Source organism: Salvelinus namaycush, chromosome 19 (genome assembly GCF_016432855.1).
Source record: "Salvelinus namaycush isolate Seneca chromosome 19, SaNama_1.0, whole genome shotgun sequence".
Lineage (NCBI taxonomy): Eukaryota > Metazoa > Chordata > Actinopteri > Salmoniformes > Salmonidae > Salvelinus > Salvelinus namaycush.
Genome location: NC_052325.1, coordinates 40,579,493 through 40,607,291, shown reverse-complemented (window position 1 = coordinate 40,607,291; position 27,799 = coordinate 40,579,493). Strand labels below are relative to the sequence as shown.

General features: G+C 41.9%; 1 protein-coding gene across 2 annotated transcripts in view; it reads left to right on the top strand.

The window, feature by feature from the left end:
* Positions 1–27,799, top strand: part of LOC120063846 (polypeptide N-acetylgalactosaminyltransferase 13-like) — a 49,525-nt gene that overhangs the window by 19,891 nt on the left and 1,835 nt on the right. For both annotated transcript variants that reach the window (XM_039014161.1, XM_039014160.1), the window contains exons 5-10: positions 2,798–2,968; positions 4,609–4,726; positions 4,874–5,054; positions 24,301–24,440; positions 25,459–25,557; positions 25,786–25,920. In XM_039014161.1, coding sequence (XP_038870089.1) covers positions 2,798–2,968; positions 4,609–4,726; positions 4,874–5,054; positions 24,301–24,440; positions 25,459–25,557; positions 25,786–25,920 — 844 coding nt within the window. The remainder of the gene's footprint in view (positions 1–2,797; positions 2,969–4,608; positions 4,727–4,873; positions 5,055–24,300; positions 24,441–25,458; positions 25,558–25,785; positions 25,921–27,799) is intronic.

Here is a 27,799-nt window from a genome sequence, read left to right as displayed (position 1 = left end):
GATTTTCTGTGTCATCTGAAAACTGATCTGATGTTAAAGGGAAAATAATAAAACATGTATTTTTGATGTAAGCCGGCATGTTATAGAAGGGTCCAGAAATTTTTTGTGTGATTTGGCTTGGTTTTGAGAACTTTATCTGCAACGTTATAATCCATTTTGGTCGAGTCGCGCTGTTTCCCCCAATCAGCTGTGCAGGCCAAGCGTGTCCCTACACAGACACAGCCCGCGCAGCATGGCTGGTGAAAGAAACGGCTCGTTCGGAATGACAAGATTTCATGTGTACAACACACCTACATCACTATACTGACAGCGTTTCTGTTTCTAAAAGGACGTATTTGGGCGTTTTTGGAGATTTTGTTAATGTATTTTGCACGCCCTGATACTGCACAACGAGCAATGAGAAAGTGACTGGGGTAAATTGGGGTACAGTATGTTTCTCAAAAGTAAGCCAAATTACAAAAAAAAAACATGTCTGGACCCTTCTACTGTATAACATGCTATTTACATCAAAAATCGAGATTTACTTCAGAAATAGGACAATTCTCCTTAAATGGTAGACACTAGCTAGACTTTATAGCAAACAGCGACACAAATGCCAGTGACAGCTGTGTGTCCCTTTTCAAAGGCAGCCATAGCTGAATGGGAGATGTTGCAGCTTGTTTTGTCACGATGCTGTCTGTCATGTCTTTATACCGGTGTAGATACAGTGGAATGTGATTGCACTGAACAACTTAATGATGGCTATTTTAAGTGACAGCAGGGTTTGAAATCTATTATCTGGTATCTGTGGTAATTGTTATCCTGTAATGGTGGGGTAATTCTAATCCTGTTTCAGGATTGCACTTGCTTGTTCGGTGGGTGAAGGGTTCCTTCTACGGAAAAGGGAGAAATTGCAGGTGATGACTAAAGATGAATGCACCCCCTCCCCCATTATCTCTGAACTGGGGCCAGACATTCACCATTTTGCCTCAGGTGCCAGGCAGAAATTCATATTGTAATACCAAGGAGATTATATTATAGAGCAATTACACTTTTATGCCCCCTGCACGTTTATTGATGTGTAAAAGGATGTGCAGGAGCATAAAAGTGCACAGAGACTGATTTGATTTAGACCAGGAAGTGAAGTGGAAGCTGAGTGAGGGGGATGTGTTGAATGAATCGCCTGCAGCACATAGAGCCTCCCAAATGGCACCCTATTCCCTACGTCAGGGGTTATCAAAACTTGTGGTGCCCGGGGACCCCTTTTGTGATAGCAAATTCATCAGGGACCCCTTCATAATCAGAACACAACTCGAATGAGATAAAAATAGCTTACAAGGAGTTTTAGTATGACTTCGGCAGTGCATGGCCCGAGCGAACCAAGTCTCGGCCCTGGGAAGGAACATTTTAAAGGCCCGCGTATTGGCATTGGAGAGAAAATGTTGCAGTTTTCAAGCTTATTTCCTGCAATTCAACACATTTTGTCATGGGGCAGAGATGTTTTGTTGTTGCAGCTTTAAAGATAATATCCTGCAATTCTACACATTTTCCCATGAAGCAGAGAGAAAACTTAGCAGTTTTAAAGCTTAAATGACAGTGCATTTATGTAAAAATTTTATTGTATTACAACCTCTAAACTTATACCAGATATCCCTTGGCCAAAATTTGTTTAATCTGTTGTTAGTAATATTCATTGAAAAAATGTAATGTAAACAAAAAAACAAAGTTTAAAACATACTGTATATATATTTTGGGATCTGGCCACAGACACCATGCAGTACCTTATATTGGCCTTGGTCAAAAGTAGTGCACTAGGAAATAGGGTGCCATTTGGGATGCAGATTTAGGGTTATCTATCACGTTTCAGGTAAGACCCAAATGCAGACTGTGTTGAAGTAACAATGTTTATTACAGCAACAGGGGCAGGCAAACGACAGGTCAAGGCAGGCAGGGGTCGATAATCCAGAGTAGTGGCAACATATGGGATGGCAGGCAGGGGCAGGCAGAATGGTCTAGCAGGCAGGCTCAGAGTCCGGACAGGCAAGGGTCAAATCTTGGAGGGTCAGAAAAGAGAGAATGGGGAAAAGCAGAAGCAGAGAAAAAACACTGGATGACTTGACAAACAAGACAAAATGGCAACACACAAACAGAGAACACAGGTATAAGTACCCAGGGGAAAATGGGGAAGATGGGCGACACCTGGAGGGGGGTGGAGACAATCACAAAGACAGGTGAAACAGATCAGGGCGTGACAGTTATCCATACATTGTCATTGTCAACATAATCTACATGGATATTTTCAATTTCCTTTGACTGCAAGTAGCTTCTCACTAATGCAATATGTTACCTCTGGTTGTTGTTATTAACCTAATGGATATGTTTATAATGCGTATGGACCAGCCAATGATGGATTTATATTGAAATAATCTCATAATGAAGCCAGGAATAATGCCACCGCTGTAGAAATGCGTGGTCAGCAGTTAGCCAGCTACTTTCATTTTTCTCTGCGCTCACCTGAAGAAACAACGGTTATGGGACCACTACCTTTGTAAATTATTTATTAATTTATTATTCATTGCTTGGATGCTGTAGGCTCTGCCAGCCAATCAGTTTAATATAATCAGATGTGGAATGTTATTAACGGAAATAGGGTTTAAGGGAACAAAGGGAATACATTTTGGAGAGTGCATAGAGTTCTACAAAGGGCTTTCTTCCACTATTTCCTGTAAAACTAACTCTTCTGATTCCTCCATGGTTGTTTAATCTCTCACTGTGTTTCTTGTTAAATGAAAGCCTTATGGTCTCCATGGTTGTTTAGGAGATCTGTGGTGTGTCCTATAATCGATGTGATCAGCGACGAGACGTTTGAATATATGGCAGGCTCAGACATGACCTATGGAGGATTTAACTGGAAGCTGAATTTCCGTTGGTATCCCGTGCCTCAGAGAGAGATGGACAGGCGCAAAGGGGACAGGACACTCCCTCTCAGGTGCACACAAGATACATACCTTTATCTGTGCCCGTGTTGAAATGTGTTTCTTTGTACTGAAAGAATTTGTTTACGTCCCAAATGGCACCCTATTGACTTTATAGTGCACTACTTTTGTAAAAGTAGTGCACTACAGTATATAGGGATTCGGGTACCATTTGGGATGCATACTTTGTCATCACAGTGCAGCCAAGCCAGGGGCTGGTGGATCAGTATCAGCAAGGAGAGGACAGTAACATTAAAGAACAGTTTATTGAAAATCTCATCAGACAAAACAAATGTTAGCTCTAGCGTTGTCATTTCAGCTGAGAATAGGTTGTTTGAAATGCCTGGGAAGCTGCAGAGTTGACATCATTGATGTGGATTTCTTTAGAAACCTTTTCTTCTGATAGCCATCAAAGCTGCAGTTTTCATTTGGAGATAGAAATCGATTGCATTTCTGTCTACCGTAATTGCTGGACTATTAAGCGCTCCTGAATATAAGCCGTATCCACTGAATTTTTTACAAATATGTATTTTGTACATAAATAAACCGCACATGTCTATAAGCCGCAAGTGCCTACCGGTACATTGAAACAAATGAACTTTACACAGCCTTTAAACGAACAAAAATAACAAAAACAACTAACAAAAATAAATAGGCTTTAACGAAACACGGCTTGTAACAAAAATAAAAAATAAATAGCAGTAAACAGTAGCCTACCAAGAAAGTCAAACTTCATTGCGGTGGCGATTGTTTTGGCTTTCAGTCGGATCTGCACAGTTCCAACGTCTTATCATCGACTCATTAAGGCCAAGCTCCCGTGCAGCAGCTCTATTTCCTTTTCCAACAGCCAGATCGATCGCCTTCAACTTGAAAGCTGCATTACATGCATTTCTCCGTTTCTTTGCCATGATGAGGGTGACAAAATGACTACGGTAATCAGAATGATGGCAAGTTTGAGCGCGCTCGATTTACGTCACATTATGTGACGGTGCTCAGTTTTTTGGCCGCATGAATCTTGTGAAAAAAAAAAAAAAAAACATAAATTAGCCGCGTCATTGTATAAACCGCGAGGTTCATAGCGTGGGAAAAAAGTAGCGGCTTATAGTCCGGAAATTACGGTATTTGTTTTTGTTTTATTATTTGATACAGCAGTTGTATTTGTAGTTTCATGTTGCAACTAGTTTCATTTTCAAATACGAAAATACTAAAGAAGGACTTAAATGGAGCTGGTGCTGCAAAATATTGACAAAGTGCTCCATCAATCATATTATATTGGACAGAGCAACAGCATGGTGCTATGATGGTGTCACTCAATGCTTCATAAATCTGATTTCTATTATCATTAAAGGATAGGATTATCTCCCAGACCTAGCTGTGTCTGTTTGCTTTTCTTTAGCAGAATGCAAATGGCAGAGAGTGGTTCAAACAATGAGAGTAGTTTTGCACTGAGATTGTCAGTTCTATGGCATCCATGTCTTTTAAAAACATTGTTCCTCCCCCCAGAAATGATTCTATGAATATAATATTACTGTATACCATATTACTGTATGCCATAGATATTGATTATTTGCGAGCTGACATGTTTCTCACTGTAAGATACGTGTCTCTTGCAAGATGTGTTTCTTTATCCACACATATCATTTTTCTCCTACAGAACCCCTACTATGGCTGGAGGGTTATTCTCTATTGACCGGACATATTTTGAAGAAATAGGCACATACGATCCAGGGATGGACATTTGGGGCGGAGAGAACTTGGAAATGTCTTTCAGGGTGAGTGATTGATAATAGAGGGCTGAGCTCTGCTAGGTTATTATGACAATTAAAGTGGCATGTGTGTGTGTGCGTGCATGTGTGCGTACTTGCATGCATGTTTGTTTGTGTGTGTGTGTGTGACCTCTTGCTGTTGTGTGTGTGCAGATCTGGCAGTGTGGCGGCTCTCTGGAGATTGTCACTTGTTCCCATGTGGGTCACGTGTTCCGAAAGGCCACCCCTTACAGCTTCCCTGGGGGCACGGGTCAAGTCATCAACAAGAACAACAGGCGATTGGCCGAGGTGTGGATGGACGGCTTCAAAGACTTCTTCTATATCATATCACCAGGTACGCTACCACACTTCCATTTTAATCTGTTGTCTCTCAGCGGGTGGGAATGCATATGGACTGGACTGGGAATGCAGACCTGGGTTCAAATACTATTTGAAGTCATTTCAAAAACTTAAGCTGGGTTTGATGGAGTTTCTTGGCGCAATGGAACCAATAGAATTGTTGTGAAATGGTACACCTGGGACTCCATGCAGACTAAAGCAAACGGTAAAGCGATTTAAAAGATTTAAAATAGTAGTTCAACACATCTGATGGAGTGGCAATGCCTATGTGTAAATCAGTGTAAATCGCTGAGTTCAAAGGATGTACTTTAAGTGTGGAATCAGTCCCTGCCTATCATGTTGGGTATAAGTGGCATGTGGGTAGTTGACGTGAGGCTCCTGTCTTTTGTCCATGATGGCAAACACAAATATAACTTCACTTAAATTGGCTAAAATTGTGATATAATAGTAAAATCTTTGAGTAAATTCATGCAGTGTATAATTTGTTTTCTTACGATTTTGAACCAAACGTGGCAATTGTCCAGTATGTGACTGTCCCAGTTAAGGTTGTGGAACTTTGAACTTAAGTAATATAATGAAAAAAGTAACAACATTCCATTCACCTACTCTTTTAGTTATAACACAGAAGTGTATTTCCAGAAACAATAGTCCCCAAGTCTATTCATGATATTTCCAAATAGTTCTGATTGCTTTTAGGGACAACATGTAATCAATGTCCACTTGGTGTGACATAATTCTGTGATTAAACAACGAGGCAGCATTTGGGCACCATGGCATTGTGGAGGGTTCTCTTGAAATGAGCACATGGCCTGAACAGATTGTAAGCGTTATCAGAATTTTTTATCAATATATTGCACCTCTGCCATTGTCATAAATGGGGTCAGTTTCTTAGTCCTTTGGTGTGATGCCTTTTGAATGTATACAGTATACAGTGCCTTCGGAAAGTATTCAGATCCCTTGACATTTTCAACATTTTGTTACGTTACAGCCTTATTCTAAAATGGATTAAATGTTTTTTTCCCCCTCATCAATCTACACACAATACCCCATAATGACAAAGAAAAAACAGGTTTGTAGACATTGTTGCAAATGTATTAAAAATGCACAACTGAAATATATTCACATTAGTATTCAGACCCTTTACTCAGTACTTTGTTGAAGCAGAGATTACAGCCGGGAGTCTTGGGTATGACGCTACAAGCTTGGCAAACCTGTGTTTGTGGAGTTTCTCCCATTCCTTTCTGCATATCCTCTCAAGCTCTGTCAGGTTGGATGGGGAGCGTTGCCGCACAGCTATTTTCAGGACTCTCCAGAGATGTTAGATCGGGTTCAAGTCCGGGCTCTGGCTGGGCCACTCAAGGACATTCAGAGACTTGTCCCGAAGCCACTCCTGCATTGTCTTGGCTGTGTGTTTAGGGTCATTGTCCTGTTGGAAAGAGAACCTTCGCCCCAGTCTGAAGTCCTGAGCACTCTGAAGCAGGTTTTCATCAAGGATCTCTCTGTATTTTGCTCCGTTCATCTTTGCCTCAATCCTGACTAGTCTTCCAGTCCCTGCCGCTGAAAAGCATCCCCACAGCATGATGCTGCCACCACCATGCTTCACCATAGGGATGGTGCCAGGTGGGACCTTATATAGACAGGTGTGTGCCTTTCCAAATCATGTCTAATAAATTGAATTTACCACAGGTGGATTCCAGTCAAGGTGTAGAAACATCTCAAGGATGATCAATGGAAACAGGATGCACCTGAGCTCAATTTCGAGTCTCATAGCAAAGGGTCTGAATACTTATATAAATAAGGTATTTCTGTAGATTTATTTTAATAAAGTACAAAAAGCAATGAAAACATGTTGTGGTGAAATCATATAGGTTTACTGTTAACCATAAGGCCCACATTGGACCACACTGCCTGAGATTTCCAACGGTGTGACAGCTTTTTTCCCTTGTTGTGACATGAAGATGTTTCACACCAGAGGATATAGCTGTCATTCCAGGGGACATAACCCATTAATAAACATACAGTACCAGTCAAACGTTTGGACACACCTACTCATTCAAGGGTTTTTCTTTATTTTTTACTATTTTCTACATTAAATGATAGTGAAGACATATCTATGAAATAACATACATGGTACCATGTAGTAACCCAAAAAATATATAAATATATTTTAGATTCTTCAAAATAGCCACCCCTTTCCTTGATGACAGCTTTGTACACTCTTTGCATTCTCTCAACCAGTTTCACCTGGAATGCTTTTACAACAGTCTTGAAGGAATTCCCACAGATGCTGAGCACTTGTTGGGTGCTTTTCCTTCACTCTGCGGTCCAACTCATCCCAAACCATCTCAATTGGGTTGAGGTTGGGTGAATGTGGAGGCCAGGTGCATCTGATGCAGCACTCCATCACTCTCCTTCTTGGTCAAATAGCCATTACACAGCCTGGAGGTGTGTTGGGTTATTGTATCTAGTGTGTCCTGCGTTGCATATAATCGATGCAGTGCGCATTCGCGAAAAAGGACTGTCGTTGCTCCAACGTGTACCTAACCATAAACATCAATGCCTTTCTTAAAATCAATACACAGAAGTAGATATTTTTAAACCTGCATATTTAGCTAAACGAAATCCAGGTTAGCAGGCAATATTAACCAGGTGAAATTGTGTCACTTGTCTTGCGTTCATTGAACGCAGAGTCAGGGTATATGCAACAGTTTGGGCCGCCTGGCTCATTGCGAACTAATTTGCCAGAATTTTACGTAATTATGACATAACATTGAAGGTTGTGCAATGTAACAGGAATTTTTAGACTTATGGATGCCACCCGTTAGATAAAATATGGAACGGTTCCGTATTTCACTGAAAGAATAAACGTTTTGTTTTCGAGATGATAGTTTCCGGATTCGACCATATTAATGACCTACGGCTCGTATTTCTGTGTGTTATTATGTTAGAATTAAGTCTATGATTTGATAGAGCAGTCTGACTGAGCGATGGTAGGCACCAGCAGGCTCGTAAGCATTCATTCAAACAGCACTTTCGTGCATTTTGCCAGCAGCTCTCATTGCGCTGTTTATGACTTCAAGCCTATCAACTCCTGAGATTAGGCTGGTGTAACCGATGTGAAATGGCTAGCTGGTTAGCGGGGTGCGCGCTAATAGCGTTTCAAACGTCACTCGCTCTGAGACTTGGAGTAGTTGTTCCCCTTGCTCTGCATGGGTAACGCTGCTTCGAGGGTGGCTGTTGTCGATGTGTTCCTGGTTCGAGCCCATGTAGCGGCGAGGAGAGGGATGGAAGCTATACTGTTACACTGGCAATACTAAAGTGCCTATATGAACATCCAATAGTCAAATGTATATGAAATACAAATCGTATAGAGAGAAATAGTCCTATAATTCCTATAATAACTACAACCTAAAACTTCTTACCTGGGAATATTGAAGACTCATGTTAAAAAGAACCACCAGCTTTCATATGTTCTCATGTTCTGAGCAAGGAACTTAAACGTTAGCTTTCTTACATGGCACATATTGCACTTTTACTTTCTTCTCCAACACTTTGTTTTTGCATTATTTAAACCAAATTGAACATGTTTCATTATTTATTTGAGGCTAAATTGGTTGGTCATCATTACAAATAAATTTGGAAATATCGGCCGATTAATCGGTATCGGCTTTTTTTGGTCCTCCAATAATCGGTATCGGTATTGGCGTTGAAAAATCATAATCGGTCGACCTCTACTCTGAACAGCTGATGTTGAGATGTGTCTGTTACTTGAACTCTGTGAAGCATTTATTTGGGCTGCAATTTCTGAGGCTGGTAACTCTAATGAACTTATCCTCTGCAGCATAGGTAACTCTGGGTCTTCCTTTCCCGTGGTGGTCCTCATGAGAGTCGTTTCATAAGAGTGCTTGATGGTTTTTGTGACTGCACTTGAAGAAATGTTCAAAGTTATTGTAATAATTCGGATTGACTGACCTTCATGTCTTAAAGTAATGATGGACTGTCATTTCTCTTTGCTTATTTGAGCTGTTCGTGCCATAATATGGACTTGGTCTTTTACCAAATAGGGCTAACTTCTGTATATCACCACACAACTGATTGGCTCAAACGCATTAAGAAGGAAAGAAATTCCACAAATTAACTTTTAACAAGGCACACCTGTTAATTGAAATGCATTCCAGGTGACTACCTCATGAAGCTGGTTGAGAGAACGCCAAAAGTGTGCAAAGCTGTCATAAAGGGTGGCTACTATGAAGAATCTCAAATATAAAATATTTGTTTAACACTTTTTTGGTTACTACATGATTCCATATGTGTTATTTCATAGTGTTGATGTTTTCACTATTATTCTACAATATAGAAAATAGTAAAAATAAAGAAAAACCCTTGAATGAGTAGGCGTGTCCAAACTTTTTTCTGGTACTGTATATAATGACCTTTTTAGACTTATTTTTCATGAAGTAACACTGAATTAGACCTATTTGTATCCTCTTGCAATTTTGATACTTTTAAGTGATTCTGAGTGCAATATTTATGTATTCATTCTCCCACGCCTGGTTTTTCACTCCCGGCATGTGAACATTGCTCTGGCGACCTCTGGGTCTGTCTCTGCCCTCCGGGGAGGGTCTAGTTATTTTACCTGGCCTAGTGATGATGCAGACAGATATTGGGGGCTGGCTGTGGTGCTCCCATTCCTGGTTCTCACTCCCTGCATTAGACCATCCATCCCCTTAGTCCCTCTATGTCTGTCCTAACAGTTTCACTCCTTCTGACTGATCGGCATACGTGATCCACCCTGGGAAGGGTCCCCATTAGCCGTGCCTCTTTTGGAGACTGTTCCCCCCTGCTCTACCTGGTTGATCCTGCCATATTCTTGTCCCAAATATTAAGCCTTACTAGTCTTAGTACACATGGTCGATACAGTGAAACTGTGAATGGCTCATTAAATCAGTTATGGTTTCATTAATCGCTCCAATGTTACTTGGATAACTGTGGCAATTCTAGTGCTAAAATATACCAACAAGTCCTGACTTTTTGGCACACGTGCATTTATCAGACTCGAAACCCATACAGGTGCTCTGGACCGTGGCACTGGTGTCTCATTCAAATGTCTGACCTATCATCTTTCGATTGTAGTTTCTGTGCCTACCATGGGTAACAGAGAATCAGAATTTGATTCCGGAGAGTCTGAGTCTGAGAAACGGCTACCACATACAAGGAAGGCAGTAGGCACACAAATGATCAACTCCCGATTCGGGGAGGTAGTGACGAAAAATTCTGTATTTTTTAATTTAACTTTTATTTGACTAGGCAAGTCAGCTAAGAACAAATTCTTATTTACAATGACGGCCTACCAAAAGGCAAAAGGCCTCCTGCGGGGACGGGGGCTGGGATTTAAAAAAAATAATACAGGACACTTCAAGTCCGTGTAATTAAAAGGAGTACACTTAAAGTCCTTTAATGAGGATCCATTGCTGATGTATAGAACAAATGTTTAGAAGCATTTTTAGTCAGAAACTTCTTAAAGTGTCCCATTGATTATGTTTTAACAGTCAAATTTGACTGCCTGTTGTGTATTGTCCATCGGCGTGACATAATGTCCTAATGGGGTGACGCCAACAAATGCAAGGAAAAAAAGTTTCTTTTTATCTAGGTTTAGTGAAGTTACTGTGAATCATACCCAAAATGTAATAGCGAAACACTTAGTTATCATCATTATACAAGGAAATTGTATTTCATTTGAAATTCAAGAATATGATCAATGATTTTTAAAGACATAAATCTCTAAATAATGAGTCAAAATATTTTTCTTGTTTATTTTGGAATCATTATACCTTTATAATGTTAACATGAATTGTAATGTCAGACAAGCAGGCAAATTCAAGGCACATACATGAAATGGTTCAGTAAATTGGATATAAACTCAAAATTGAAAGTGGCCATTTAACATTTTGAGTTGTTTAGACATAGTTTATTGTCACTATGTTTTTTTTAAACGAAATTATTATACCCACGTATTTATGTGGGTTCTGAAAATAGACTGCTCATGTCGTTTTGCATTCACCGCATTACTTATTCCCCTGCTTACACACACAGAATACAAAATATTTGCCTATATTGGCTAGTGTAGCCTCCTATGCCAATACTATGCGTGTAAGGCACCATAAGACCTATCATTATGTCTTATAGGAATATCCTCCAGATTCTTCATTCCACAGTCATTTCCTCATTACTGTATGTTCTTCAGGATAGGGTCATTTCTCCTCTGGACTGTACTGAATGCCGTGAGCTCTGTAACTACATTATATGTAACAAATTGGTTTGAAAGGGAAGCAACCTGTACGGTATCTTGCTCTATTTTACCTCTACTCTGGCTCACGTTGCTTCTCCTCATTGTCTCACGGAGTCTCATGTCTTCACTCTACTGTTCTTTGCATTTGTCGTCCATTGAGTTTTGATGTTGCTCTTGACCTGCAGGACAAGGCATTTGATCTTTTATTCATACGAAAGCGTTGTACCACTGTGAGTATCTTTCAAGACTGGTGCTTTTCTGAACTTGCGTTCACATATTCATGCGAGACGTTGTTTATGACACAGGTTGGAGATCTCACGGGAGACTGGGAACAATGCTGTCACCACAGCTCAGTATTCATTTGGCTGCCTGAGCCAAGTACTGTTCTAGGATCCTCAAAAAGTTATACAGCTGCACCATTGAGAGCATCTTGACTGGCTGTATCACCTCTTGGTATGGCAAGTGCACCGCCCTCGACCGCAAAGTGGTGCGGACAGCCCAGTACATCACTGGGGCCAAGCTCTCTACCATCCAGGACCTCTATATTAGGCGGTGTCAGAGGAAGGCCCGAGAAATTGCAAAATTCTCCAGCCACCCAAGCCGTAGACTGTTCACTCTGCTGCCGTCTAGCAAACGGTACCGGAGCATCGGCTCTCGGACCAAAAGGCTCCGAGACAGCTTCTACCCACAAGCCATAAGACTGCTAAATAGTCCGGGTAACCATTTAATTAACTATCTGCACTGACCCTATCTTGCACTGACTCTATGCACACTCACAAGACTATACTGTACACTGAGTGTACAAAACATTAGTAACACCTGCTCTTTCAATGACAGACAAACCAGGTGAATCCAGGTGAAAGCTATGATCCCTTATTGACATACACTCAACGAATTCTATAAGGCCATAAAAAAACAAGAAAATGTTCATCCAGAAGCGACGCTCCTAGTGGCCTGGGACTTTAATGCAGGGAAAGTAAAATATTTTTTACCGAATTTCTACCAGCATGTCACATGTGCAACCAGAGGAAAAACAACTCTAGACCACCTTTACTCCACACACAAAGACACATGCAAAGCTTTCCCTCGTCCTCCATTTGGCAAATCTGACCATAATTCTATCCTCCTGATTCCTGCTTACAAGCAAAAACTAAAGCAGGAAGTAGCAGTAACTCGCTCAATGCTACACTACAGGACTGTTTTGCTAGCACAGACTGGAATAAGTTCCAGGGTTCATACAATGGCATTGAGGAGTATACCACCTCAGTCACCGGCTTCATCAACAAGTGCATCGACGACGTCCCCCCCACAGTGACTGTACGTACATATCCCAACCAGAAGTCATGGATGACAGGCAACATCCGCACCGAGCTAAAGGCTAGAGCACTAATCCGGACGGTCAAAAGAAATCCCGCTATGCCCTCAGACGAACCATCAAACAGGCAAAGCATCAATACAGGACTAAGATTGAATCCTACTACACCGGCTCTGACGCTCGTCGGATGTGGCAGGGCTTGTAAACTATTACGGATTACAAAGCTGCCCAGAGACGCGAGCCTACCAGACGAGCTAACTTCGTGGTGTTCTGGACGACTGTGTAATCACGCTCTCCGTGGCTGATGTAAGCAAGACCTTTATTTATTTATTTATTTAACCTTTATTTAACCAGGTAGGCAAGTGGCGAAGAAGTTCTCATTTACAATTGCGACCTGGCCAAGATAAAGCAAAGCCGTTCGACACATAGAACAACACAGAGTTACACATGGAGTAAAACAAACATACAGTCAATAATACATTAGAAAAATAAGTCTATATACAATGTGAGCAAATGAGGTGAGATAAGGGAGGTAAAGGCAAAAAAGGCCATGGTGGCGAAGTAAATACAATATAGCAAGTAAAACACTGGAATGGTAGATTTGCAGTGGAAGAATGTGCAAAGTAGAGATAGAAATAATGGGGTGCAAAGGAGCTAAATAAATAAATAAATACAGTAGGGGGAGAGGTAGTTGTTTGGGCTAAATTATAGATGGGCTATGTACAGGTGCAGTAATCTGTGAGCTGCTCTGACAGCTGGTGCTTAAAGCTAGTGAGGGAGATAAGTGTTTCCAGTTTCAGAGATTTTTGTAGTTCGTTCCAGTCATTGGCAGCAGAGAACTGGAAGGAGAGGCGGCCAAAGGAACAATTGGTTTTGGGGGTGACCAGAGAGATATACCTGCTAGAGCGCGTGCTACAGGTGGGTGCTGCTATGGTGACCAGCGAGCTGAGATAAGGGGGGACTTTACCTAGCAGGGTCTTGTAGATGACCTGGGGCCAGTGGGTTTGGCGACGAGTATGAAGCGAGGGCCAGCCAACGAGAGCGTACAGGTCGCAGTGGTGGGTAGTATATGGGGCTTTGGTGACAAAACGGATGGCACTGTGATAGACTGCATCCAATTTATTGAGTAGGGTATTGGAGGCTATTTTGTAAATGACATCGCCGAAGTCGAGGATCGATAGGATGGTCAGTTTTACAAGGGTATGTTTGGCAGCATGAGTGAAGGATGCTTTGTTGCGAAATAGGAAGCCAATTCTAGATTTAACTTTGGATTGGAGATGTTTGATATGAGTCTGGAAGGAGAGTTTACAGTCTAACCAGACACCTAGGTATTTGTAGTTGTATTTGTATATTCTAAGTCAGAACCGTCCAGAGTAGTGATGTTGGACGGGCGGGCAGGTGTAGGCAGCGATCGGTTGAAGAGCATGCATTTAGTTTTACTTGTATTTAAGAGCAATTGGAGGCCACGGAAGGAGAGTTGTATGGCATTGAAGCTCGTCTGGAGGGTTGTTAACACAGTGTCCAAAGAAGGGCCAGAAGTATACAGAATGGTGTTGTCTGCGTAGAGGTGTATCAGAGACTCACCAGCAGCAAGAGCGACATCATTGATGTATACAAAGAAGAGACTCGGTCCAGGAATTGAACCCTGTGGCACCCCCATAGAGACTGCCAGAGGCCCAGACAACAGGCCCTCCGATTTGACACACTGAACTCTATCAGAGAAGTAGTTGGTGAACCAGGCGAGGCAATCATTTGAGAAACCAAGGCTATCGAGTCTGCCGATGAGGATGTGGTGATTGACAGAGTCGAATGAATACGGCTGCACAGTATTGTTTCTTATCGATGGCGGTTAAGATATCGTTTAGGACCTTGAGCATGGCTGAGGTGCACCCATGACCAGCTCTGAAACCAGATTGCATAGCGGAGAAGGTATGGTGGATTCGAAATGGTCGGTAATCTGTTTGTTGACTTGGCTTTCGAAGACCTTAGAAAGGCAGGGTAGGATAGATATAGGTCTGTAGCAGTTTGTGTCAAGATTGTCCCCCCCTTTGAAGAGGGGGATGACCGCAGCTGCGTTCCAATCTTTGGGCATCTCAGACAACACGAAAGAGAGGTTGAACAGGCTAGTAATAGGGGTTGCAACAATTTTGGCAGATAATTTTAGAAAGAAAGGGCCCAGATTGTCTAGCCCGGCTGATTTGTAGGGGTCCAGATTTTGCAGCTCTTTCAGAACATCAGCTGACTGGATTTGGGAGAAGGAGAAATGGGGAAGGCTTGGGCGAGTTGTTGTGGGGGGTGCAGTGCTGTTGACCGGGGTAGGGGTAGCCAGGTGGAAAGCATGGCCAGCCGTAGAAAAATGCTTATTGAAATTCTCAATTATAGTGGATTTATCGGTGGTGACAGTGTTTCCTATCCTCAGTGCAGTGGGCAGCTGGGAGGAGGTGTTCTTATTCTCCATGGACTTTACTGTGTCCCAGAACTTTTTTGAGTTTGTGTTGCAGAAAGCAAATTTCTGCTTGAAAAAGCTAGCCTTGGCTTTTCTAACTGCCTGTGTATATTGGTTTCTAGCTTCCCTGAAAAGTTGCATATCACGGGGGCTGTTTGATGCTAATGCAGAACGCCATAGGATGTTTTTGTGTTGGTTATAGGCAGTCAGGTCTGGAGAGAACCAAGGGCTATATCTGTTCCTGGTTCTAAATTTCTTGAATGGGGCATGCTTATTTAAGATGGTGAGGAAGGCATTTAAAAATAACCAGGCATCCTCTACTGATGGGATGAGATCAATATCCTTCCAGGATACCCTGGAAGGAAACAGGTCAACATTCACAAAGCCACAAGGACGTGTACTCAAAGCATGCGTGGACCAACTGGCAATAGGTCAGAGACCTGGCAGTGTGGTGCCAGGACAACAACCTCTCCCTCAATGTGAGCAAGACAAAGGAGCTGATTGTGGACTACAGGAAAAGGAGGGCCGAACAGGCCCCCATTAACATTGACGGGGCTGTAGAGGAGCGGGTCGAGAGTTTCAAGTTCCTTGGTGTCAACATCACTAACAAACTATCATGGTCCAAACACACCAAGACAGTTGTGAAGAGTGCACTACAACACATTTTCCCCCTCAGGAGACTGAAAAGATTTGGCATGGGTCCCCAGATCCTCAAAAAGTTCTACAGCTGCACCATCGAGAGCATCCTGACCGGTTGTATCACTGCCTGGTATGGCCCACTGCTCTGTATCTGACCGTAAGGCACTACAGAGGGTAGTGAGTACGGCCCAGTACAGCACTGGGGCCAAGGCCATCCAGGACCTCTATACTAGGCGTGTCAGAGGAAGGCCCCAAAAATTGTCAAAGACTCCAGTCACCCAAGTCATAGGCTGTTCTCTCTGCTACCGCACGGCAAGTGGTACCGGAGCGCCAAGTCTAGGTCCTTAAGGCTCCTTAACAGCTTCTACCCCCAAGCCATAAGACTGCTGAACAATGAATCTAATGGCCACCTGGACTATTTACATTGACCCCCCCCCCCCCCCCCTTTGTTTTTACACTGCTGCTACTCGCTGTTTATTATCTATTATGCATAGTCACTTTACTCCTACCTACATGTACAAATTACCTCGAATAACTTGTACCCCCGCACATTGACTCGGTACCGGTACCCCCTGTATATAGCCTTCTTATTGTTATATAATTTTCTTGTGTTACTTTTTATTACATTTTTTACTTTAGTTTATTTAGTAAATATTTTCTTAACTCTTTTTCTTGAACTGCATTGTTGGTTAAGTGCTTGTAAGTAAGAATTTCACAGTAAGGTCTACATCTGTTATATTCGGCGCATGTGACAAATAAAATTTGATTTGATATCACTTGTTAAATCCACTTCAATCAGAAGGATTTTTAAGCCTTGAGACAATTGAGACATGGATTGTGTATGTGTGCCATTCAGAGGGTAAATGGGCAAGACAAAAGATTTAAGTTCCTTTGAATGGGGTATGTTACTAGATGCCAGGCGCACCGGTTTGAGTATGTCAAGAACGGCAACGCTCCTGGGTTTTTCACAGTCAACAGTTTCTTGTGTGTATCAAGAATTATCCACCACCCAAAGGACATCCAGCCAACCTGACACAACTTTGGGAAGCATTGGAGTCAACATGGGCCAGCATCACTGTGGAACGCTTTCGACACCTTGTAGACTCAATGCCCTGACAAATTGAGGCTGTTCTGAAGGCAAAAGGGGGTGCAACTCAATATTAGGAAGGTGTTCCTAATGTTTTGTACACTCAGTGTATATACACACTACTGTATATACACACTCACTCACACACACTACAATGACACTCACACAAAATCCACACACATTCATATACACACACGCACGCACAAGCGCGCACACACACACACACACACACAACGCATTCACTTTTCTTTATTTTACTCTTATTATTATCTATCCTGATGGCTAGTCACTTTACCCTGCCTTCATTTACATACTGTATCTACCTCAAATACCTCATACCCCTGCACATTGATCAAGTCTACACCTGTTGTATTCGGCGCATTTGATAAATAAAATTGTATTTTAAGTGTTTTGCATGGAAGGCAAGGCACCCTTTCTAGGTTTCCAGAATGCTCTTCAGTCTGTCTTCTGAGGAATAGAGGCAGGCCCAGTACCCTAAGTCATTCCTGGAAAAGCATGCTCGCAGTATCCTCTGAAGGCTGCAGCCAGGCAGGCAGCAGAGAGAGAGAGACAGTGCTGAGGCTGTGATAGATGAGCCACCCTGTCTAGTGTAGCCTGGTAGACATTCAGAGTCTGCCACTCCAGGATATTAGAGGGGATGGTAAGGTCAGGGCAGCTCCACTGTTACTGTGCATTCCAAATTGCACCCTATTCCCTATATCAGGGGTGGGCAAACCTTTTGGCTCTAGGGCCACATCGGGATTTCAAAATTCAACCAAGGGTAGCTCAGATTTGTTTGTCAAAATCAGAAAAAGTTATTTGAAAATATGTAGGTCCATTATACATTTCTACAGACTTTCTCTCTAGTTTTAGGCGTTCAAGTGTGGCCTGGTGTATTATAGAAACTCACTAAAGTTATAAATGTACTGTATGTGGGTATAACTGATGGTGGCTCCCGATAGTGGCTAATATTTAACCTGAAGTTAAACTCCGACATCTCAGAATTCACAAAGTCAAACACAGACTGCGCATCTCGCCCACTTAACACATCAAAGTAGCCCAAGAAACAGTCCTGAATAAAGACCTGATCATCCACATACCTGATGATAACTGACAACTACAAGCAGACTGGCAGCACCATAGGTCCCAGAGTGGTGGGGCAATTGTTTCCCCCTGGGGCCCAGAGTTTTTCCTTATCTGTTAGCCTAACCAGAACAACTCTGGACCCTATAAGGTATGACAGTGATTAATCAGTTGTAAAATGGTTTTATATGGGCTATGATGGGACCCGTTTTTCCTAATCAGGTCACATGTTGTTTTTTAAATCCTGGAAAAAAACTCCTGGCAAAGGGGGGATGAAAACGCTGTCAAACTGCAGCAACCTTATACTTGTTCATATGAATTATATTTAGACTAGATTAAGAGGGGGATTTCCTCTACACGGATACAGAGGCAACAATGGATAGACAATAGAACTCACAGGGCTGAGCTTGCTTTATGCATGTTTGCATCATGCAGGCCTATGCAACTGTAGTCCTAATTAAACATTTACTCACAGTCTATGTCGTCACTATTATGTTGATTGATTCATTCCAGTTAATCATTTTGGATTGAAAAGGTACGGGCAGCCTAGCCAGCCCAAGTCTGAATATAAACCACATTTGATCACATTCACATTTTCTCCTGACGCACAAATGAACTATAAGTACATAACGTTACCAATTTGTTTACGCTGACTAGATGGTGTGGGCACATACGCTGTTTGCAGCTGCTATTATGAGTAGCCTACAGTTGATCAGACTGAAAAATCGTCTCGTTTTCATCTGATCTTTAATGTTTAGGTGTAGCCTAGGCTGCTGCAACATTTACAGTTGAAGTCGGAAGTTTACATACACTTAGGTTGGGGTCATTAAAACTCGTTTTTCAACCACTCCACAAATGTCTTGATAACAAACTATAGTTTTGGCAAGTCGGTTAGGACATCTACTTTGTGCATGACACAAGTCCTTTTTCCAAGAATTGTTTACAGACAGATTATTTCACTTATAATTCACTGTATCACAATTCCAGTGGGTCAGAAGATTACATACACTAAGTTGACTGTGCCTTTAAACAGCTTGGAAAATTCCAGAAAATGATGTCATGGCTTTAGAAGCTTCAGATAGGCTAATTGACATAATTTGAGTCAATTAGAGGTGTACCCGTAGATGTATTTCAATGCCTACGTTCAAACACTGTGCCTCTTTGCTTGACATCATGGGAAAATCAAAAGAAATCAGCCAAGACCTCAGAAAAAAAATTGTAGCCCTCCACAAGTCTGGTTCATCCTTGGAAGCAATTTCCAAACGCCTGAAGGTACCACGTTCATCTGTACAAACAATAGTACGCAAGTATAAACACCATGGGACCACGCAGCCGTCATACCGCTCAGGAAGGAGACGCGTTCTGTCTCCTAGAGATGAACGTACTTTGGTACGTGCAAATCAATCTCAGAACAACAGCAAAGGACCTTGTGAAGATGCTGAAGAAAACAGGTACAAAAGTATCTATATCCACAGTAAAACGAGTCCTATATTGAAATAACCTGAAAGGCCACTCAGCAAGGAAGAAGCCACTGCTCCAAAACCGCCATAAAAAAAGCCAGACTACGGTTTGCAACTGCACATGGGAACAAAGATCGTACTTTTTGGAGAAATGTCCTCTGGTCTGATGAAACAAAAATAGAACTGTTTGGCCATAATGACCATTGTTATGTTTGGAGGAAAAAGGGGGAGGCTTGCAAGCCGAAGAACACCATCCCAACCGTGAGGCACGGAGGTGACAGCATCATGTTGTGGGGGGTGCTTTACTGCAGAAGGTACTGGGGCACTTTACAAAATAGATGGCATCATGAGGGAAGAAAATTATGTGGATATATTAAAGCAACATCTAAAGACATCAGTCAGGAAGTTAAAGCTTGGTTGCAAATGGGTCTTCCAAATGGACAATGACCCCAAGCATACTTCCAAAGTTTTGGCAAAATGGCTTAAGGAAAACAAAGTCAAGATATTCGAGTGGCCATCACAAAGCCCGGACCTCAATCCTGTAGAAAATTTGTGGGCAGAACTGAAAAAGTGTGTGCGAGCAAGGAGGCCTACAAACCTGACTCAGTTACACCAGCTCTGTCAGGAGGAATGGGCCAAAATTCACCCAACTTATTGTGGGAAGCTTGTGGAAGGCAACCCAAAACGTTTGACCCAAGTTAAACAATTTAAAGGCAATGCTACCAAATACTAATTGAGTGTATGTAAACTTCTGACTCACTGGGAACGTGATGAAAGAAATAAAACCTGAAATAAATCATTCTCTCTACTATTATTCGTCGTCACCGGCTTTCTAGCTGCCACCAATCCATGTTTCTGTTTTCCATTTGTTATGTCTTGAGTGTACACACCTGGTTCCCATTAAGTTATTATTATTTCCCTATTTAACCCTCTGGTTCCCGTTTTGTGCGTGATTATTCCTGGTTTGTGTTAGTCGTGTGTGTTAGGGTTTGTTATCCCTGCGTGGATTATTTTGGCAGATTTTATTTTTCAGAGTAAAGTACGTTATTTTACTCAGTTTTGTGTCCTGCGCTTGACTCCGTCCTCACCTCTGCACAACTGACATATGACATATTCTGACATTTCACATTCATAAAATTAACTGGTGATCCTAACTGACCTAAAACAGGGCACTTTTACTAGGATTAAATGTCAGGAATTGTTGAAAACAGAGTTTAAATGTATTTGGCTAAGGTGTATGTTAACTTCCGACTTCAACTGTATGCAATGAGTTGTTGCTTGTCTGTCCGGAGTGATTATGTGTTATCATCTTTGCTAAATAAGTACAGAGGGAACGTAGAAAGCCTACTTGAGCGCGTTGGAAAGGTGTGTTGCGTCAATCTCTCTGTAATCTCCCTTTTAATGGATGATGCGATGGAAGCTATTAAATCATTCTGAATTGATTTCGACATCCCAGAAAAGACAGTAGAAAGTTCCATATGTTCAGCAAGTAAAGCATCGTGATGTGCAATTACCTCTGCAAGCTCCTTGTAGTTACCCTTGTTAGCAGAATTTTCCCTCTTGCCGTGTCCTCTAAAAGCCAATTTTTGCATGCCCTAAAATGCAGTGGTGTCGATAAACCACTTGAGAACATCCCTGTTTTTCTTACTTTCTCGTTTGAAGACGCAGATCTTCGTCCGTTACATTATCGAAGCAGCTTTTTCCCAGAAACTTGAATCTGATGTGGGCATTTACCGTGCTTTCGGGAAAGTATTCAGACCCCTTGTTTTGTTACAGCCTTATTCTAAAATGGGGGGGGGGGCAATGTAATCCCTATTTTAAAATAGATTACATTGCCCCCCCCCTATTTTAAAATGGATTAAATTGTTCCTACCCCTCCTTATTCTAAAATTGATTAAATTGTCCCCCTCTCCTTATTATAAAATTGATTAAATTGTCCCCCCCTCCCCCCTCATGAGTCTACACACAATACCCCATAATGACAAAGCAAAAACAGGTTTTTAGAACATTTAGCAAAAAAACTAACTGAAATATCACATTTATATAAGTATTCAGACCCTTTACTTTGTTGAAGCACCTTTGGCAGCGATTACAGCCTTGAGTCTTCTTTGGTATGATGCTACAAGCTTGGCACACCTGTATTTGGGGAATTTCTCCCATTCTTCTTTGCTGTCAAGCTCTGTCAGGTTGGATGGGGAGCATCACTGCACAGTATTTTCAGGTTTCTCCAGAGATGTTAGTACGGGCTCTGGCTGGGCCACTCAGAGACTTGTCCCGAAGCCACTCCTGCATTGTCTTGGCTGTGTGCTTAGGGTCGTTGTCCTGTTGGAAGGTGAACTTTCGCCCTCAGTCTGAGTTCCTGAGTGCTCTGGAGCAGGTTTTCATCAAGGATCTCTCTGTACTTTGTGCCGTTCATCTTTCCCTCGATCCTGACTAGTCTCCCAGCCCCTGCCGCCAAAATACATCCCCACAGCATGATGCTGCCCCCACCATGCATCACCATAGGTATGGTGCCAGGTTTCCTCCGGATGTGATGCTTGGCATTCAGGCCAAAGAGTTCAATCTTGGTTTCATCAAACCAGAGAATATTGTTTCTCATGGTCTGAGAGTCCTTTTAGGTGCCTTTTGGCAAACTCCAAGCAGGCTGTCATGTGCCTTTTACTGAGGAGAGGCTTCCGTCTGGCCATTCTACCATAAGGCCGTATTGATGGAGTGCTGCAGAGATGGTTGTCCTTCTGGAAGGTTCTCCCATCTCCATTGAGGGACTCTGGAGCTCTGTCAAAGTGATTGTAGGGTTCTTGGTCACCTCCCTGACCAAGGCCCTTCTCCAACGATTGCTCAGTTTGGCCGGGCGGAAAGCACTAGGAAGAGTCTTGGTGGTTCCATACTTCTTCCATTTAAGAGTGATGGAGGCCACTGTGTTCTTGGGGACCTTAAATGCTGCAGTAATCTTTTGGTACCCTTCCCCAGATCTATGCCTCGACACAATCCTGTCTCGGAGTTCTACGGACAATTCCTTCGACCTCATGGCTTGGTTTTTGCTCTGACATGCACTGTCATGTGTGGGACCTTATATAGACAGGTGTGTGCCTTTCCAAATCATGTCCAATCAATTGAATTTACCGCAGGTGGACTCCAATCAAGTTGGAGATACATCTTTAAGGATGATCAATAGAAACAGCATGCACCTGAGCTCAATTTCAAGTCTCATAGCAAAGGGTCTGAATACTTATATAAATAAGGTATTTCTGTTTTGTTATTTTATACATTTGCAAAATTTCTAAAACCCTTTTTTCACTTTGTCATTATGGGGTATTGTGTGTAGATTGATGAGGAAAACATTTAATTTAATCCATTTTAGAATAAGGCTGGAACGTAACAAAAGGTGGAATATTCAATGGGTCTGAATACTTTCCGAATGAACTGTATATGCTCCCAGCTTTTGTTTTGCTGTTTAGTTAAAAGATCGATGTTCTTCAGGTCACTGTACTCAGACTTTCCAAAAAGCAGGCAAAGCCAGCAATGAAGGCGGCTTGATGAAAGGCTCCCTGTTAACCAGCTACCCTTTTGATACCAATTGGTATTGAACGCCCTCACCTTTTCCTCCTTCTTCATGAAACTGATCTCAGGCAGAGGTCGACCCTTGGTTTTAATTCTAACCTTTTCCGTGTACTCCAGAGAATGACAGGGGTTCTTCAACAAAAAGTCAACAACATTTTCGGTAGCTTCTACCATTCTACCATTCTGGCAGCGAGAACTGCATGCTCACGCTGTTAGCTAGCTGGCTACTGCCACTTGCTACTGAATTTAGCAAGGCAAATTGAAATGAATTGCACTAACTGAACACAAAAAGAAACCCAAGAAAGAAAAGAAAACTATTTATAGAAAACTATTTATAATCTACTTCCGCCGTCTCCTGTAATTTAAAGAAACTAATTTGAATTGAATAATATCCTAAAAATGCTCAACTCTCACTTTTCACTCTCAATCTCTATCCAATAATGCCACCAACTAACTAAGCTTCTCAACACATGGAACCCCTGAAAGTGCTCTGCTGCACAACCCCAATACAACACACTCGGCTCCTTCTATGATCCTAATCCTATGATTGAATGGACAACATGTCAGTTCATATTGCAAAAGCTTTGATTGGTTGGAGGTCGTCCTCCAGAAGTTGTCATAATTACCATGTAGGTCAATGGAAGGGGGTGAGGCCTACGAGCCTCCTAGGTTTTGTATTGAAGTCAATGTACCAAGAGGAGGACAGAAGCTAGAGTGTTGTTGAAGTTACTATAGACCTTTATTGCAAAACAGTGTTTTAATCATCACATAATTAATTATTTGATGACAATATATTTAGTATAGTTTTATCTAAAAAAGTATAACTTTTTTAACATTTCACTATTTTTATGAAATTTCACTGAAGAGGATGATCCTCTCCTTCCTCTGAGGAGGAGCCTCCAGTGGTGTAGACTAGAGGCAGCCATTAAATATGTAACGATGGATAGGTCCCTCTAGTGTACAGCTTTGACAGTGCAGTCAGACAATAGATGCCAGAGTACCAACATCATTGGTGTTTCAGCCACAGCTGCCACACCCACCAACCAAACGTTGTTGCTTGTAAGCGGTAAGGGCTCTTGTTGTCTTTAGCTGATATTTCAATGCATGTGTCCCTGTACTTGCACCAGGTGCTGTATGTATCAATCATCTTAAAGTAAACAGCTAATCTAGGATCAGGTCCCCTCTGTCCATTCATCTTAATCTCAAATGTAAAAACTTATCCTAGCTTAAAAACTGATCCACTACTACATTTACATTTACATTTAAGTCATTTAGCAGACGCTCTTATCCAGACGCTCTTATATATACTAGTCTGACATGCTCGATACACATGGCTCCGTGGTCTTGGTTTGTGTTTGCAGGTGTGGCCCGGGTGGGCTATGGAGATGTGTCCTCTCGTAAGGCCCTGCGTGAAGCTCTGCAGTGCAAACCCTTCTCCTGGTACCTGGAGAACATCTACCCCGACTCTCAGATCCCCCGGCGATACTACTCACTTGGTGAAGTATGAAGTATTTCAAATTCTACAGCCCAATGTACCTCTCATGACCGTGTATGCATCCCAAATGGGACTCTATTCCCTATATAGTGTACTACTTCTAACAAGGGCCCATAGTGAATAGGGTGCCATTTGCCCTACTTCTCTTTAAAGTAAGTCAGGGATGATAACTGGCGTCATCGGTTTAGTTGTTGACCCAAACCCAAGCACAGGTTAGAGTTAACAACATTCTAGATAAGAGGTTAGCATGAGGCAAAGAGGGGAATGTTCTTGATAACATATGCCAATAAAATAGGAAGGCCATGATTGATAGAGAGCATGTTAAATGATGTGACGGGTTGGGAGTTTGGAGAGGTTGTAATCCCCAAGTTTAATTCTGCTGAGGCTCCATGATTTTACACCCTGCATCCAATGTACTGCAGTAAAAGCTGCCTATGGCAGGGAACTGCAGCAGTACCCTCAGTCTTTCCCTTCCTGCCCTCCCGTCTGTTCCATGATTAACTCACTCCACATCCCACTTTTAACAGCTCCAGTCATTAGCTTTTATATCATTTAATTATGAACGGTACCATTCCTGCATAGTAAGCATGTTATACAACACCTAGCACATAGAGCATGCCTCTAGGAGTATATTAGTTAGACATTAGATGGCTCATTGGATTATGGAATCATTAAATAAGAATTTGGGTTGGGAACATAGATCACAACAGGTCTGATTTATGCAGCCATTTGCGTTGCTAAGCAAGGTCCCGCATTATGAGTTACATCACCGATGAGGTAATGAGTTTAGATTGCTAGTTTTATTGAATAGTAAATATTGAATTAGATTTGACATCTGGGCAACAGATTTTGTCACCTGGAAATGATGTGCCAGTGTTTGATGAGAGGGACTTCATTTCTTCCACCTCTATGAGCAGTAGCTTTTGTTATTTGTAAATATGCCAAGTTGGATTGAAGGATGGTAATTATGAGTTAAGTATGAATCCAATGTTGAATCTCTCATTTTATTCCTTTCTACCCCTAGATCAGAAATGTTGAAACGAACCAGTGTGTGGACAACATGGGCAGAAAGGAAAACGAGAAAGTTGGCTTCTTCAACTGCCATGGCATGGGTGGGAATCAGGTAAGGAGACTGCAGTAGAGAGCAGAAAGAGCAGAAAGCTATGGACTTGGTTGCAAAATACCTTTCCCGTATTTCCTAGGTTTTCCAGAAATCCTGGTTGGAATGGAGAGAATTAGCAGGAAATCCAGAATCCTCCAGCCAGGATTTTGGAAAATTACCAAAATGTTGCAACCCAAGGAGAGAGCTATGGACTAGTAGATACAGTAAATGTCTTGTTCTCTCTGCTAGGTGTTTTCCTACACAGCTGATAAGGAGATCCGGACAGATGACCTGTGTCTGGATGTGTCTCGTCCCCATGGACCTGTGGTCATGCTGAAGTGTCATCAAATGAAGGGGAATCAGATGTTTGAGTATGATGCAGAGGTAAGATCAAATTCAAGACTCCTCCTGTACTGTGTGAGTCATGACAGGAGTGTGATAACTTGTGATTATGATTTTTTAGATTATTTTATTTAACCTTTATTTAACTAGGCAAGTCAGTTAAGAACAAATTCTTATTTACAATGACGGCCTACCCCGGCCAAACCCGGCCGACGCTGGGCCAATTGTGCGCTGCCCTATGGAACTCCCAATCATGGCCGGATGTGATACAGCCTGGAATCGAATCAGGGACTGCAGTGACGCCTTTTGCATGGATATGCAGTGCCTTTGACCGCTGCGCCACTCGGGAGCTCACACACCTTTGCCACACACTGATTGTCCAGAGTCATTTCTGCACTATTACATAGGAAGATATTTCATGTGTATAATGACACACCTGTACAAATACGTCTATAAATCTTCAAAAATGGTAGGATTGTTTTAAGCCACCAGATGGTGCTACATATCAGGAGTCAGGCTTCCTGTAAAATCCTGTACAGTAGCCATCATTCTGTAGCTCAATGCACATTGCAGCCCATAATATTCCCCATTTATTAAAATGTTCTTCTCTCATGTAGTATGTTGGCAAGTGGGAATATGATTTTGAGGTAAGCTTTCTGACCTGGTGCTCTTGAATGTCGTCATCTTGTCGATGTAGACAGTGTATAAGTCCTGTCTTTGGTAGGTAGTAGTATCTTGTTCTTAGTGGTTGTAAGGCCTGCGTGTTTTTTCTCTCAGTAGTCTACAAAATCCTCTGTGAAATTGTGTTAGTAGTTTATAGAAGAGGTTAGGTTAATGCTCTGGGGAATGTGACTCGTTAGCCAGACCAGACTCCACTGTCCAGTTATGAGCCTAATGACGTGTGTCCCACAGTGCAATATGTCGACTAAGACATAGAGTTGCAAAATTCCAGTAACTTTCCAAAAATTCTCTGGCTTTCCAGAAGTCCTGGGTGGAGTCCTGGGTGGAAGATTAATGGAATTCTTGGACATTTTGGGAAAGTTGCTGGAATTTTGCGAGCATATTAGACATTACTGAATGGTCCATGATATTCCAACAGATTTGTTTTCATTTCAATGATCCAGGACTTGATGAATTGAGTACACTTCTAGATATCTCCATAATATTTATACCATGCAAATCATCTATGCCAGTACAAGTGCTATTTTAAAGTGCATCAGACTTTGAAACAAGCACAGCATACTAACACAGCATACTATCACAGCATACTATCACAGCACATACAATAAAGCATATACATTCCCACAGGGAAACTGTAGCATACAACAATTGTGTATTCTCAAAGCAGCCTTAATATTAACAATTCATATCGTTATATTTCTTCCACTGGGACCTATTCATATGTTTGAGTCCTTGGGCGGGCCGCCTAAGCGTTTTTTCCCAAAAACATTGTGATGGAAAAATGCTTTCAGAGTAAAATTAAACAACTTAAACCAGATATAAACAATGTAAAAAATTATGCTATATATCTTTTGAAATAATATCATCTTTGAGAACTAACAATTACCATATACTAGACAGTCAGGGAGAATTTAAAATTCAACAACAATGAACTTTGCATAATAAAAAAATATATACTGCTAAATAACACTGCATTAGTGTAACATCTGCTTCCAACTCACACCCTCAAACACATAGATCCCCTGAACGCAGCTCACTTTCCAGCCCACTTTCCAGCTCACACTCTCAAACACATAGATCCCCTGAACGCAGCTCACTTTCCAGCCCACTTTCCAGCTCACACTCTCAAACACATAGATCCCCTGAACGCAGCTCACTCTCCAGATCCCAATCACCTGAATTATAATTACCTGTTCACACACCTGTATGTCATTATCCTACACAATTTAGTTCAGTTCTG